A 14,151-nucleotide genomic window follows, 5' to 3' on the forward strand; every position below is an offset into this window, starting at 1 on the left:
TACCTACGCAGGCAAAGACTCGAGGTTCACAAACTAATCACTGGTTGCAACTCGTCGCGAACTCAGAAAAGAACAAATTAAATAATTAAATTTTTCTCAAAAACGACGAAAACCTTTTAGATAACCCTACGTTTGTCAGAATTTTTTAATATCAGATTACATTCAAATTCAATTTATTTTGGTTATTTTATTATAAATAACTGTTTTTTTTTGCAGAAGAAGTGCAATAGTTTTCTAGTATATGGTACAGTCAATTTTACACCATAAATAGTAATTATATACTTTACTCATACTTTTTTTCAGTTATTTTTTATAAACATAAATGAACAATCATAGAAACTAGCATATAAATGTAAGAATTCGTTTGATCTTTCGAGATTTTTAAAATAAACAAGAAAACAGCTGAAATTAACAGTGAAATTTCACGCTTCTTATTTGGAAATTACCGCGCGAATAACCTCCCGTAATAATTTTATTATCGTTTTGCTGTGTGCATGAAGAACGAATTCAAGAGCCCGCCTAGAAGATTGCGCCGGTGGCGGTTAAAACACGAAGCAACCGGCCTCCAGAGCATTCGAAGTCTTTTTGCGAAACACGTGCTGCGGATACCGCTGTGATACTGTTTTAACTCAACCAATTATTTTATCATCAAGTTGAATTGCTATTGTTTTTTCAACTAATAGACCTTTGTTTTTCATCGATTTATCTGAAAATTTTTGCAAAATGCCACGCGCCGTGCGCGATTCTGATGATGAAACTGAGTTGCGAAGCTGTGAGTATGAAAGTTGTTCTGAATACGTACCATAATTTGATTTTGGCTTCATTTGTAACGGTCATTTCAATAATATCTTTCTTCATTCATCGATATATATTATCTAAAGTTTAATTAAACTTGCAAATTTATGAATCAATGTTTTTCGCTCTCAACCTCGTGAGAGATTAACAAACTATTGATGAAATTTGCAATAATTATCGAATTGCACAATAAACAATATAATGGAATTGAAACAATTGAAACTTGGAATTCATTTGTCTCTGTAACTATCTGAAGTTGTCATTATACATTTTATTATAATTATGGCCAAAAAAAACCTTATGATTTCCAGCTGTTCGAACAAGGGTAAGGGCTGCTAGTACAACTTCAAATACTGATTCTCCAAGAAGAAGTACTAGAAATATGAAAGCATCTACTGTTACTGGGTCATCCCCAGAATCTATTGATGAAGCAATTCAAAATACAACTGGTCGAGCTACTCGCAGTAAAACAGCTAACTTGGACAAAAGTCTTTCTGCAGGTTCAGGCAGGACTTTGAGATCAAGAATGAATTCTGCTTCTTCTGATGTGAGTGAGAATCGGACAGAACCAGATGTAGAAACTTTACCCAAAAGAGTTACAAGAAAAGCAACAACATCAGCTGCAGCTGCCAGTCCAAGGTCTCTGAGAACGTAAGTTTGATGTAATGCATATAATGCTCTGCCAGCTAGGTGCTACAGCACCTCTTGATATGAATAAACATTTTTAATAACATGGTGCTTCTTTGAACTGTGCATTCAAACTGAATAAAAATGGATTGAATATTTTAGTCGTGCTATTCGAGCTGTCTCTGAAGCAAAAGCAACACCACCGGCTGTCAGATCTAGGCGAGTCACTAGAGCAAGTTCCGTTGATCAAGGAGCGAGTGAAACAGAAACTCCAACACCAGTAAAACGTCGAACTCGTGCATCAATGGTTCCATTACAACCAACTGTTTTTGAGGAGCATGAAGCTAAAACTAAAGCTTACAGAAGTTTGGAAAATACTGTAATAGAAATTGATGAAGATGATGGTAATTTGAATAAAATACTTACAATTAAATATTAATAAGTAATTCTAATTAATACATTTTTTTTGCTTTACAGATTTGGTAATTCCTTGCTCTCAAACAAAACGGCGCAGTAAAGTAATACTAAAAAAAGAACAACAAGAGAGTGAAGAATCAAAAAGTGGTAAGTTTATCATTTGCTAGTACTTAGTAATTCTATTTTTTACCTTTTTTATTCAACGTTGACATTTTTCGTAACAGTTAAAGAATTAAATATTGAATATGAAAACTCTACTTCGGACTCATCTAAGATTGATGAAGAAAGCATGAATGATAAATCTATAAAAGTAGCTGAAAATAAATCTACTGAATTAATTGACGCATCTTCTCTAGAATCTTATGCACTTTCCAATAATTCTACTCTTAAAGACAAAGAATCAACTAGTTCACAATCAACAGCACACAAAAATATTTTCCATCGAGATGATCCTCAAATAACTAATAAACAAATTGAGTTAATAAATATTGAAGATGATAAATTAGATAAATATGTAGAAGTTAGTATTGAACAACTGTCAAATCATAGCAATGAATCAGTAATTGAAGTCTATGATCACGTTAAAAAAGAAAATGACCCATTATTAGAAATGAAAAAACTTACGGTTACATTAAATCGCAATGATGTCAATCAGATTTTGGCTGAAAAAGTTAAAAAAGACACTTTGAAGTCGTTGATACCTGATAGTATTAAAGACATTAGTTATGAATCAAATAATGATGAGACTGCTTTTATTCAAAACACTCAGCTTTCAGATGTAATAATTGATGCACCTTGTGCTAAACTTGAGGAAATTATTGCATCTGATAATTCAGACATTGAAATAGTAGAAGCATTAGATTCTGAGAGTGATGAAATTATTTTAAATAGTAATATAAACCATAATTCTGTCACAGACGAATGTAAGGTAGAAACAAATCAATTTGTTGATGTTGAAATGTTAGATAGTTCTGAAATAAAACAACAAAATACTGGTAGCAATGATTTATCAAAAAACTTAGAATTAGTTAACGAAGTAAATGATAAGATTGTGATAGAAACTGAAAATGATGAAAGTTTAAGTAACGATTGTGACAGTAGAGACAATATTCAAGCTAGTCCATCAAAGGATGAGATAACTGAGTTAAAGAATGTAGAATCTATAGTTGATAATACCTCTGATGCAATCGACACAAATACATTATCAGTAGAATTAAATGATGCATCTCATCAGACTAATACTAATACATCCACTCAAACTAACAAAGATGATATCATAGATATTGTCATTGAAAATGTTAGAACAATTCCCAATGATGAGAATTCTATTGACTCTGTTGAAATCCAAGAGTTCAAAATAGAAACATCTTATATCGATAACGATGCCATGGAACTTGTCTTACAAGACGATCCAGACCCAGTAAATTCTACTTCTAACGATGCGGTATCTTGTACTGTTACAGAGGCTGAGGGTGCCGCATTATCATGCTCACCCAACAAGTCTGAAAGGAACACATCAGATTCGCCGCTCAAGTCACAGGTTGGAAAAACGTCGCAAATCCCCGACAGTGATGCTGAAGATGAGGATCATCTGTTTCGAGACATCAATGAAGAAGAGTGGATTGCTCAAAAAGAAAAGTCAAGTCAGAAAAACAATGAGGATCAGTCTTCTTCCAAAGACAGTAGTTATGAGTACAGGGAAGACGAAGAAAATAAATCACCTAACAAACTTTCTAACAGCAGACTTGAGAATTCAACATCTAAAACTGAAAATACTTTTGAAAATATTAATTCTTCAAATCTTAAAGATTCATTGAACAAATCTACTCGAAAGTCAATAAGTAAAAATTCTGTTCAACAAATTTCATTAATGGAAGTAGATGAAGATTCACAAAATGAAGCTGACATCTCCATGGAATCACAAAAGAAAGATTCTACACGCAAATCAATGAATAAATCTAAAAAACTTGAAGATTCAGAGACTGAAATGACATCTACCAACATTTTTGATAAAAGTTCAAAAGATAAAAATGAATCTAATATGGATGAAGATTTAGATATGCAATCGAGCCCAAAGAAATCTTTTAATAAATCGCCCAGCAAGAATCTCAATAATAGAAAAAGTTCTCAAATGAATATATCAGCTGCCCAGGCAAGTCCCGAAAAAAATCTTGAGAAATGTCTCGGTAAGAGTCCTAAAAATAAGAAAGGTATCAGTCTGAATGAATCACTCACTCAAGGTACTCCAACTCATTCTGAATCATCGGGCAGCATGGTTCTCAGTGACATGAACAATGAACACTATTCTGAAGGAGAAATAGTTGCTCAATTTAGTCCATCAAGCTCTCCTGTGAAAAAGATTAAGAAAAATAGAAAAAGTTGTCAATTTGAAGAATCTGTTGTAACAGACAATCCTGAAAGTTCTCCTGACAAGTCTTCAAGGAAAAGTCTAAATAGTAGAAAAACTTCTCCAATGAAGGAACAAGACGTACAAGCTAGTACTGAAAAAACTCCTAATAAATCGCTCAAAAAGAGTCCAAAAAATAGAAAAAGTTGTCAACTTGAAGAATCTGTTGTAACAAACAATCCTGAAAGTTCTCCTGACAAGTCTTCAAGAAAAAGTCTAAATAATGAAAAAACTTCTCCAATGAAGGAACTAGATGTACAAGCTAGTTCTGAAAAAACTCCTAACAAATCGCTCAAAAAGAGTCCAAAAAATAGAAAAAGTTGTCAACTTGAAGGATCAGTTGTACAAGACAGTTCTGAAGGCTCTTCCACCAAGTCTTTTAGTAAAAGTCCAAACAATAGAAAAACTTCTCCAATGAAGGAATTAGATGAACAAGAAGCTAGCCCTGGAAAAACTTCTAACAAATCGCTCATAAAGGGTCAAAAAAGTGATGAAGACTCTGATAATGAAGAAGTATCAGAAAATGAAATGCCATCGAGCAGCCATCATAAAAATGATTCTAAACTGGAGAAAGAATCTAATTCAGATAAAAGCAATCGAAAGTCTATTAGAAAAACTCCTAAAAAGTCAAATGAAGATTGTGCCAATGTTGAATCCTGCTCAAGAAAATCTTTGAACAAGAGTACAAACAAAAGTTTGAATGCATCTGTTATCAGTGTAAAGTCTACTACCAAGTCTATGCTGGAAGAACCACCAGAAAGAGATGACAGTGATCTAACTGATCAAGATAAACGCTTAGCTGAAAATATTGAACAAATGAAAACAGAAAATCCACCAAAACTTGATTTTTCTACCCTTGCTCAATGTGACTCAAGCTCAGATGAAAAAAATGATGCTGAATCACAATATATTTTCAACGCTTCTTCAGTCAGCAGTGATAATGGTAAAAATGAAAGTGAAACAGAAGATGAAAAGAATAGCATTGATTCTGATATTGCTAATGAACTCAACCTAGCGGGTGACGACATTGATCAATATGAAGATGATAATGAACCTGCAGATGACTGTGCACCTTCAAACAATGAGTCATCATCTGATGACGAAGATGATGATGAGGATGATTTGGGAGATTTCATTGTACCTGATGATCAAGTTGAAGAATCTGCTGATTCAGATTCAGAAGAGGATAAATCAGAAGTTGATAGCGAACAGGAAAGTGACGAAGAAGCAGATGATGAACCACAGGACAGAAAAAATGTTTCGATTTCAAAAGTTGATGACAAAAATAAATCCAATAATAAGTCAAGAAATCTACTCAGTGATGAAAGCTCAGGCTCGGAATCGGATGACGAAGGTACTGAAAAAGATGATAAAAAGTCTCCTCATGTATCTATGAAAAATAAGAGTATGAATGATTCTCGAAAATCAATCAAAGACAAGAGTCTTAACCATTCAATCAAAAATAAAAATATTTCTAATATTGAGCAAACAAAAAGCGAAATCAAAAACATGAATAAGTCTGCGCAAAATAAAAGTCTTGATGTATCTAATTTCATCAAAGATAAGATAGCAAACGTTTCTGTGAAAGAAAATCAAAACAAAAGTATATCGAAACCTCAAGATTCTTCAATGGATGTTGATGACAGTGAAAGTGAATCTGAACTGTCTGTAGATACGAAATCTGTTGAAATCATCAAAGACAAAAGTCTTGACAAGTCTAAATTGTCGATTAAAGATAAAAGCTTAAATATATCTAAATGTGGCAAGGATAAAAGTATGAATAATTCATTAGCAACTGAGCCGAAAGATGAAGATATTAAAAAGTCACTAAAAGACAAAAGTTGCAATGATTCCAAATCGGTTTTTGGTAAAAGCTTATTAAATGAATCAAAATCCAGTAAAAACAAAGGTATTGACTCATCCAATTCAAATTCTTCTGGTAGCGCGCTTGAAGAATCTGATCTGGAAAGTAAATTATGCAACCAGAAAGAAAAACCCAATGACAAAAGTGTTAACATGTCTGTAAAAGATAAAAGTTTGAATATTTCAAAATCAGTAAAAGATAAAAGTTTGAATATTTCAAAATCAATCAAAGATAAAAGTTTGAACATTTCAAAATCAGTAAAAGACAAAAGTTTAAATATTTCAAAGAACGAGAAAAAAAATAAGAAAAGTTTGGAAAGCTTATCTGGTTCTGACATCGAATTACAGAATATTGATTCATCACCTGGATCTGAGTCTGAAGAGGGTGAAGATTCGTACCACATTGTCGATGGCGATGACATGAATCCACTCAAAAGTAAAAATAAAAAACTTTTGATCGAATGCAGCACTCCTAAACCTGGAGTCATGAAAAAGACGGAGCGTTTCTCGAACGCATCAGATAGTTTTTATGAAGACAAAAGCTCCATTGCCAAAAGTAAACGAAAATCGGGTAGTCTAAATGATCTCTCAGAAACTAAAGGAGTCACCAAAATTAGCACGGATAATGCTTCGAAATCGATTTTAGATACCAATGAAACGCCAGATGCACTTAAATCTCGTCAAAAGTGGAAGCTAATTCCGCTTAATCAAAGTGCTCTTCCATCTGGGGTAGATACACCAGTAACAAAATTCTTAAAGAAAGCCAAGCTGAATGATTCCTTACCAGCATTGCCTTTACAAGATACAAGAGAAGAAGCTGAAGATAAAAAATCTCAAAAGAAAAAGTCTAAGAACGATAAGAGTGCTCAAGATGAAGTTTTGAATTGCAGTAACGAACATAAGAATTTGAAAAGAAAATCTCTGGTTAATGTTTCTAAAGTTAGCGAAAATAGTATCATTGCAGTTGATGAAAAGAGTAAGCGTGTTGAAGAAAAACAATCAGACTCGGAAATTAATACTGTGGAAGAAAAGAAAAAGAATAAGAAGAAGAAAAATAAAAACAAAAATAAAGAGAGTGACTTAAAAGTTGTTGAAACTATTGAGAAACAATCACAACTCGTAGAGGATGTATCTGAGTCAAAGCAAAAAAAGAAAAAAAAGAACAAAGAAATCAAAAGCGTCGAAAAAGAGGTGGATGATACTATAAAAATCGAAGAAAACCCCAAGAAAAACAAACGAAAACTTACTGATGTTGAAGATTCTTCGAAACAAGTTAAAAAGCAAAAATCAAAACACGAAGCCACAACTAGTGAAAATGACGAGACTTTGAAATTAGCACTAAGAACTCTGGAAAAACTCAATTCAAAGGGTTTAAAGAAACCTAAAAAAGCAAAATCACCAGTAATGTCAGATTCTGACAATGAAGCTCCTGAAAGTCTTGACGTTAAAAAAGCTCGTGAATCCGCTATGGCCGCGATGAAATCAGCCGCTGAAAGCGTGAAAACGATGAAAGAAGCTCGCAGGAAAAAGCACCAGGAAATCATTGAGCGCAAGAGTGTCAAACGGCTTCCTGATGATTTCCTTAACGAGCTCGACGAACAACCTGTACAACATCGCGAAAAGAGACGCAAAATCAATAAGAACGATGAACGTGCCATTATGCCTTCGAAATCCATGTTTAGTCCAGGCAAGATGATTCCGCAAAATCTCAAAGTTGAAGACGCCTATGTGCCTCTTAGCTCAGCTGGTGGGACTACAGAATTCGGTGTTGTTGATTTAGAAAAAGCAAAAAAAGTTACAAAGAAAAGCAGCGCCTTTAGCTTCAGAGATAAAATGTTGTCGAGAAATCAGAGAATGCCCATGAAAAGTTATCTTTCGCAACAGTTGAAATCAAAATCTAAAAGTTCTCTTTGAAGCTCGTTGTTTTTTTTTCAAAGAGATAAATTTTGAAATGTAACTTTTAGTAGATAAAAAAATCACTTCCATACTTTGGTAGGCCAATAGTTTCACATTATGTTACGACTTGTGATATTGCTTGGTGCGTTCTAGATGTACAGAACTTTATGTAGTTCACTTAAGCGAAAACAATACAGATTTTTCATTTTTTTTCATTTTTTTTTATTTTTAATTTCAAAAGCTTGTACTTTTGTTGAATTAAAGGTTCAATTTAATGCTTCAACTATTATTTTGGTGAATATGTAACACTCACCAAGTTCGTTTTTACATTTAAATGAGACAAATTAGATGTATGTTAAGTAGCGTAGCGCAACGCGCGCGTTTTGTGTTTCTATCAATTATTAATTTTGACAGTTTTACTTGATTATAAAAGCCAATTGTTTCAATTGTTGTGAACCACAAAATATGTTTACTTTCAAAAGTTTTACATTTCAAAGGCCCAAGCTTGGCTTGGCAACTTTTATAAAAGATCTCTTATGCTAACTGTAAAGAAAAACCTAAATCCGAAGTGCTTTAATGTAAGTAATTATTTTTGTGGTTATATAAAAATAAGACAATCACGTTGATGATGATCAGTTTAAATTTGTTACTACATATTTTTATATGCATTTTGTTAATATCAATATGAATTCACACGCATGTTTGAATAATAAATTAAAGTGTTAAATTCACAATGACTTTTGATTAATTTTTGGAACCTCCATTATTCGCTATTAATAAGAAAAGAAATAATCATTAATCATATGATTAAAAGACTACACGAAAAATACATAAATCATAAAATTGATGGATATTTCCAACCAAATTACTAAACAAGAGCGATTTTTAATCGATTTCGACATAAATGTTGAGTCAACTTACTGCTAATTTTAGGAATCAAAAAAAAATTGATTCTTTTGTCAATTGAGGTGAGTATATCATTGATCGGTGGCCAACCCAAACAGGTTGAATAATTTCGACGAAAAAAGAAAGCGAGGCGCGTCATATTCCTTTCCTCTCCCATATAGTTTGATTTTCACCATTGCGATTAGAAATTGAACGGGTACATTATATACAGCAAGCGGCGGTCTAAAATTAACTCGAGGATTTCGCTCGAAGGTAATCATAACATAAAATCATTGCTACGATCTTCTCACGAATAGTTGTAGTTGCTGTTTACCAAACAAGTGCGTGTAAAATATAAAATAATACTGCTATAACGTAGCATTTTTCGTTGTCGTTGAAACGTGTTACGTAATATTGCATGACCTAAATAACAATATTTATGAGTTCGTCAATATTTTTGGATTTGTATACGAGTAATTTATTAATCGAAACAAAATGGAATTAAATATCGATTAAATTTAGTGTCAATTAATTGATTTTGCCAATATAACACTGTCAAGCATAGATTGTAGCTTTGCAGTTCCTTGGCGACTCTCGAGTGTATCGGGTTTTCGTGACACGAGAAAAATCATGGGGCTCGTACTCGCGGCAATTCTGGTGCTCTTAGCTTTCGAGGGAATCGACGCTCACGGAAAACTCGTGAATCCCATGAACAGAGGAACCCTCGGCGGCTATCTCTACGACAATCAAAACTTTTGCGGGGGATACTGGGTAAGAACATTTTTTTCATCTGTATAAAGTCGAAAATTCCCCCAAACTCACCAGAAGCACGTTCGAGCTTAGACTCAGCACGTGAACGGAGGAAAATGCGGCGTTTGCGGCGATAATTACAAAGATCAAGTACCCAGAGCTCAGGAGAACGGAGGTCGATACGGCCGAGGAAAAATCGTCCAAACGTAACTATTTGCATTCCATTTAATAATCTTGAATAATAACTATGAACAATAATTCATTGACTATAACGAACAGCTACAAGTCCGGGGAAAACATCAGTGTCACCGTGGATCTGAGCGCAAATCACGATGGTTACTTTCAATTCGCCGTGTGTCCGCTCGACGATCAAGCCGAGACAGAGGAATGTTTCGAGGCTCATCCTCTGCTGCTCGCCGAGGACGGATCGGACAAGTACTACGTCGGCAGGAAGAGCGGCCGACTCGACATCGATCTGACTCTGCCGAAAGATCTCAAGTGCCAACAGTGCAGTCTCAGATGGCATTACCACACGGCCAACATGTGGGGCATGTGTGAAAATGGCCGCGGACAAATGGGTTGCGGCCCCCAGGAGAACTACAGGACCTGCTCCGACGTTGCAATTGTGTAAAAGTTTCGCGCGTACGAATACAAATGTGGGCGTGAACGAACGTACCGATTACTTCTGCAGCTCGGCTGACGTTATTATTTTGTACTCATTATGTAGTGAATGTTTATTAAAAAAATGTTTGTGTACTAGCTACGAATTCATTTGCTAACGAGTCGATTAAATCGATTAATTATATAACTCGCGCCATCAATGTTAAATTGCCGCAGTGCACCTCTTATTGCACATGATCCACTTGATCTAATATTGTCAACAGCCATGTATATAATATGTTACATCAACGTTTCTTCCCACCGTATAGCTCGTAAATAGCCCGAATATTCTAGTTTCGAAAGGCTGAAAAATAAATTCTGTTAAAAAATTTTGTTCTCGAACATTATTTATCCGATGCACGAAAGCGTACCGAAAAATACGTTTTCCTTGTGTCCTCGCTATTTTTACCGAATTTAACAAATTAAAATCAATCATTTGCCTTCAATCAATACTACTAATACACGTACGTTATTATAAATTTATTTGTTATGTCATTATACAGCTGGTTATAATCAGAGTATTTATCACGAGAAATGAGTCAGCTGTTGCAGTAAAAAAATTTATGGAATTTAAACGCATATAAATCAAATTTTACTAACTGATAAGCTGAGACTAGAAAAATTGAATCTGTAAGGTCTAATTCAAGGGTGAAAAGGTACTGATATTGAGCCGTTGCATCGACAAGATAAAATGAATCAGAGATTTGAGTCAGGCGACGTATTGCACGTGCATCCTGAATATTCGGAATATTCAACTGGGATTATTATCAAATCCAAACAATTGTTTCATAAAATAATTACGAGAGTTTACACACCGTATAAATATTCTCCCGAGTTGTTTTCATGCAAGGTTGAAAAACATTCCGATTGGAGTGTCTCGAGCAAACACGAGTAAAATCACACCCCACACAAATGGTGCGCGACACGCGTCCTCTTCGACAATCCAATGTTTATTTCCCCTCGATCGACGTCAGCTCGCGGCGCGATTATCTCGCGAGCGACATTTTGTCGTTACATTTCCTGAATCAAAAAGAAAATATGTTTTTTTTTTTACAAGTGCATTCATATAAAGATAAAAGCTCGAGTAATTTGGCAATCATTCGACGATCACCAATCGTTAATTGTGCATTTTATGCACTTGTCGAGTGAGTTAGTTCCGAGCAAAATGTCGATCGATCGACGATTGCTTTGCGTCGTCGCTCTGTTGAGCGCGACGAGTCTCCTCGAGGTCCGGGGGCACGGCAGGCTCATTGACCCGGTGGCCAGATCCAGCGCCTGGAGGTACGGCTTCAAGGCGCCCCACAACTACAACGACAACGAGCTCTTCTGCGGCGGCGTGGGAATTCAGTACGGAGTGAACAATGGTCTGTGCGGCGTCTGCGGCGACGACTACAGCCTCCCGAGGCCGAGGCCCAACGAGCTCGGCGGATATTACGGGAAAGGATTCATCGTCAAGACGTAGGTGTTGGCTACGATGCCGCTCGATATAGCGCAACGCTAACTGTGATCGTGAATTGGGTTTCAGGTACAGACAAGGTGACATCATCAAGGCCGTCGTCCAGATCACGGCGTCGCACTTGGGCCACTTTGAATTTCACATCTGCCCTCTGGACTACTTCGACGAGGAGAGCGAGGCGTGCTTCAGGCCGCTCCGACTGGCCAACGGCAAGCGAAAGTTCATGGGGCCGATCGAGCAGAAGGGCGATTACGAGCTCGAGCTCGAGCTGCCCTGGTACTTGACCTGCAAGCACTGCGTCCTCAGGTGGACCTACGTGGCCGGCAACAATTGGGAGACCCACGTCCAAGAGACCTACCGGGGTTGCGCCGACGTCGCTATTTTACGCGACGACGAGGATGATATATAATAAAGGAATTTTGTTTTTTTATACAAAAAAAAAAATATTGTTGTTTTTGTTTACTTGAGGCAAAATCGAGAGATCGATATGACGCGCCGATGACGCGCTCCATCGTCGAAAAAGAATCACTGAGAGATTTTCCAAAATGTCGCGATTACGCATACGACCTTTTTTAACAGTTAACCGGCTCTCGTTCTTGGATACACATATTATTGCTGCGATGGGAGATTACAATCGTTTCGGCAAACATTCGCGTGTCTCGTTTCAACATCTGGACTATTGATACCGCGCGGCGTGCGTAAAATATTTTCATCGACGCGAATCGCGATTGTTTGTTTTTGTTCTCTTAATCGATCCGACAACAACATTAAATGCATGGCTTACACGCGCTTCTGTTGGTAAATAATCGGATTGGCGGCTGAAAGCCTGTGCATCTGCAAACTCTTCTGGCTCGAGACGCAGAAAGTGACATTTCTACTGAAAATCCGCATGAAAAGTCTTTCGACGGCACGTGCAATCGTTGCCAGTTGACTAAACAAGCCAAACGCTCGGGATCGGATTTCGTCGATAAAAAACGACGTATATCGATATAAAAAAATTCGGCCGCATTTTCCGTCACGTGCGACCGCGAGAAAAGGTTCCAAAAACACGAGCGAGCGAGCGAGACGACGAGTGGAATGTTCTCGATCGCTGCAATTACCATAATTAATATCGAAATATGTACAACATACGTGCCTATAGCCGCCCTCCTGTGAATCGTTATCTCGACGCAAACGGCCGAGATACAATGGAAACGAGCGATCCGCATGGCAAATTTGGCAATTCGTGTGTACATTCCCAATCGAGTCACTAATGTAATGTACATAGACGCGCGATGATACATACCGATGATAATTTCGCGCACGCGAATCGGCGCGAATCGACGCCCGTTTCACAATCCCTGTAGAAAACAAGCTTTCTCAATTATCGCCCTCCAACGCATTTGTTGATCTAATTCCATCATCGTTGACAAAATCTCCGAGTGGCTCGGATATACGAGCCGATCTATATAAAAGGAGCAGCCGCGAGCGATACGATTAGTAACGATCGTCGTAATCGACCGCACGATTAACATGTCGGGCCTCTGTCGAATCGTCTTGCTGATGTGTGCGCTAGCCGCGAGCCAGCTGCAGCTGGTCCAGGGCCACGGTATGGTCCTCGACCCGGTCAATCGGTCCAGCGCCTGGAGGAAGGGATTCAAAGTGCCGCCCAACTACGAGGACTCGGAAAATTTCTGCGGTGGTCTTCAGGTGCAGCATCACATGAACGGAGGCAAGTGCGGCCTCTGCGGCGACAATTATGCCTTGGCCCAGCCTCGGCCCAACGAGAACGGTGGCAAATACGGACGCGGAGTCATCGTCAGATCGTGAGTATCGACGAGCGCAAACTCGTCGCGCATTCGTTAAATCTCATAATTTAATCTGATAATTTTCGATGATTTTTTTCCGCGCAGTTACAAAGAGGGCCAAGAAATAGATGTAAAGGTGAAAGTTGAAGCCAACCACAAGGGCTACTTCGAATTCTCCCTGTGTCCGCTCTCGGACGGCAAGCAGCTCGAGAGCGAGGAGTGCTTCGACGCGCATCCCCTGAAACTGGCCGACGGCTCGAGTCGTCATCGACTGAGCGGCACACCCTTCCAGTACGAGGTCGACCTGAAGCTCAAGCTGCCCGAGGGCCTCAAGTGCGAGCACTGCGTCCTCAGGTGGTACTGGATCACCGCCAACAACTGGGGCACCTGCGCCGATGGCAGCGAGGCCCTCGGCTGCGGACCTCACGAGCATTACCGAACCTGCTCGGACATCAGGATCGACTGATGGACTTGTCTACCTTCTAGCACTTTAAGCTTCTCCTTGTTGTAATTTATCGCAATTGTACATAAGCATATCGTTATCTAATAAATAGTTGATTTATAAAAGCATGAAAAAAGTCTCGTTTTTTTTTGGTCTTTTATTTTGT

General features: G+C 37.5%; 4 protein-coding genes across 5 annotated transcripts; all 4 read left to right on the forward strand.

Annotated features, from left to right (window-relative positions):
- Positions 1-541: 541 nt before the first annotated feature.
- Positions 542-8,726, forward strand: LOC106648065 (MATH and LRR domain-containing protein PFE0570w-like). 2 transcript variants are annotated; one of them, XM_014364728.2, is made up of 5 exons: positions 542-772; positions 1,107-1,446; positions 1,585-1,826; positions 1,900-1,986; positions 2,064-8,726. In XM_014364728.2, the coding sequence occupies exons 1-5, from the start codon at positions 724-726 to the stop codon at positions 8,021-8,023; spliced, it is 6,678 nt and encodes a 2,225-aa protein (XP_014220214.1). In that variant the 5' UTR covers positions 542-723; the 3' UTR covers positions 8,024-8,726. The 2 variants fall into 2 exon arrangements, with proteins under 2 accessions (XP_014220214.1, XP_014220216.1); XM_014364730.2 differs by having other exon boundaries at positions 543-772; positions 3,303-8,724.
- A 651-nt stretch (positions 8,727-9,377) lies between these two features.
- On the forward strand, positions 9,378-10,540 carry LOC106660312. Its single transcript, XM_014383244.2, has 3 exons — positions 9,378-9,661; positions 9,734-9,846; positions 9,920-10,540. Exons 1-3 carry the CDS (start codon positions 9,521-9,523, stop codon positions 10,269-10,271), a joined length of 606 nt encoding a protein of 201 aa, XP_014238730.1. The 5' UTR covers positions 9,378-9,520; the 3' UTR covers positions 10,272-10,540.
- A 925-nt stretch (positions 10,541-11,465) lies between these two features.
- LOC106660313 lies at positions 11,466-12,165 on the forward strand. The gene is made up of 2 exons (XM_014383245.1): positions 11,466-11,758; positions 11,826-12,165. The coding sequence occupies exons 1-2, from the start codon at positions 11,466-11,468 to the stop codon at positions 12,163-12,165; spliced, it is 633 nt and encodes a 210-aa protein (XP_014238731.1).
- Positions 12,166-13,268: 1,103 nt separating this feature from the next.
- Positions 13,269-14,009, forward strand: LOC106660314. Its single transcript, XM_014383246.1, has 2 exons — positions 13,269-13,561; positions 13,649-14,009. The coding sequence occupies exons 1-2, from the start codon at positions 13,269-13,271 to the stop codon at positions 14,007-14,009; spliced, it is 654 nt and encodes a 217-aa protein (XP_014238732.1).
- The last annotated feature ends 142 nt before the right edge of the window (positions 14,010-14,151 follow it).

This window comes from Trichogramma pretiosum, unplaced genomic scaffold (genome assembly GCF_000599845.2).
Source record: "Trichogramma pretiosum strain Unisexual culture from Peru unplaced genomic scaffold, Tpre_2.0 scaffold27, whole genome shotgun sequence".
NCBI classification, from domain to species: domain Eukaryota; kingdom Metazoa; phylum Arthropoda; class Insecta; order Hymenoptera; family Trichogrammatidae; genus Trichogramma; species Trichogramma pretiosum.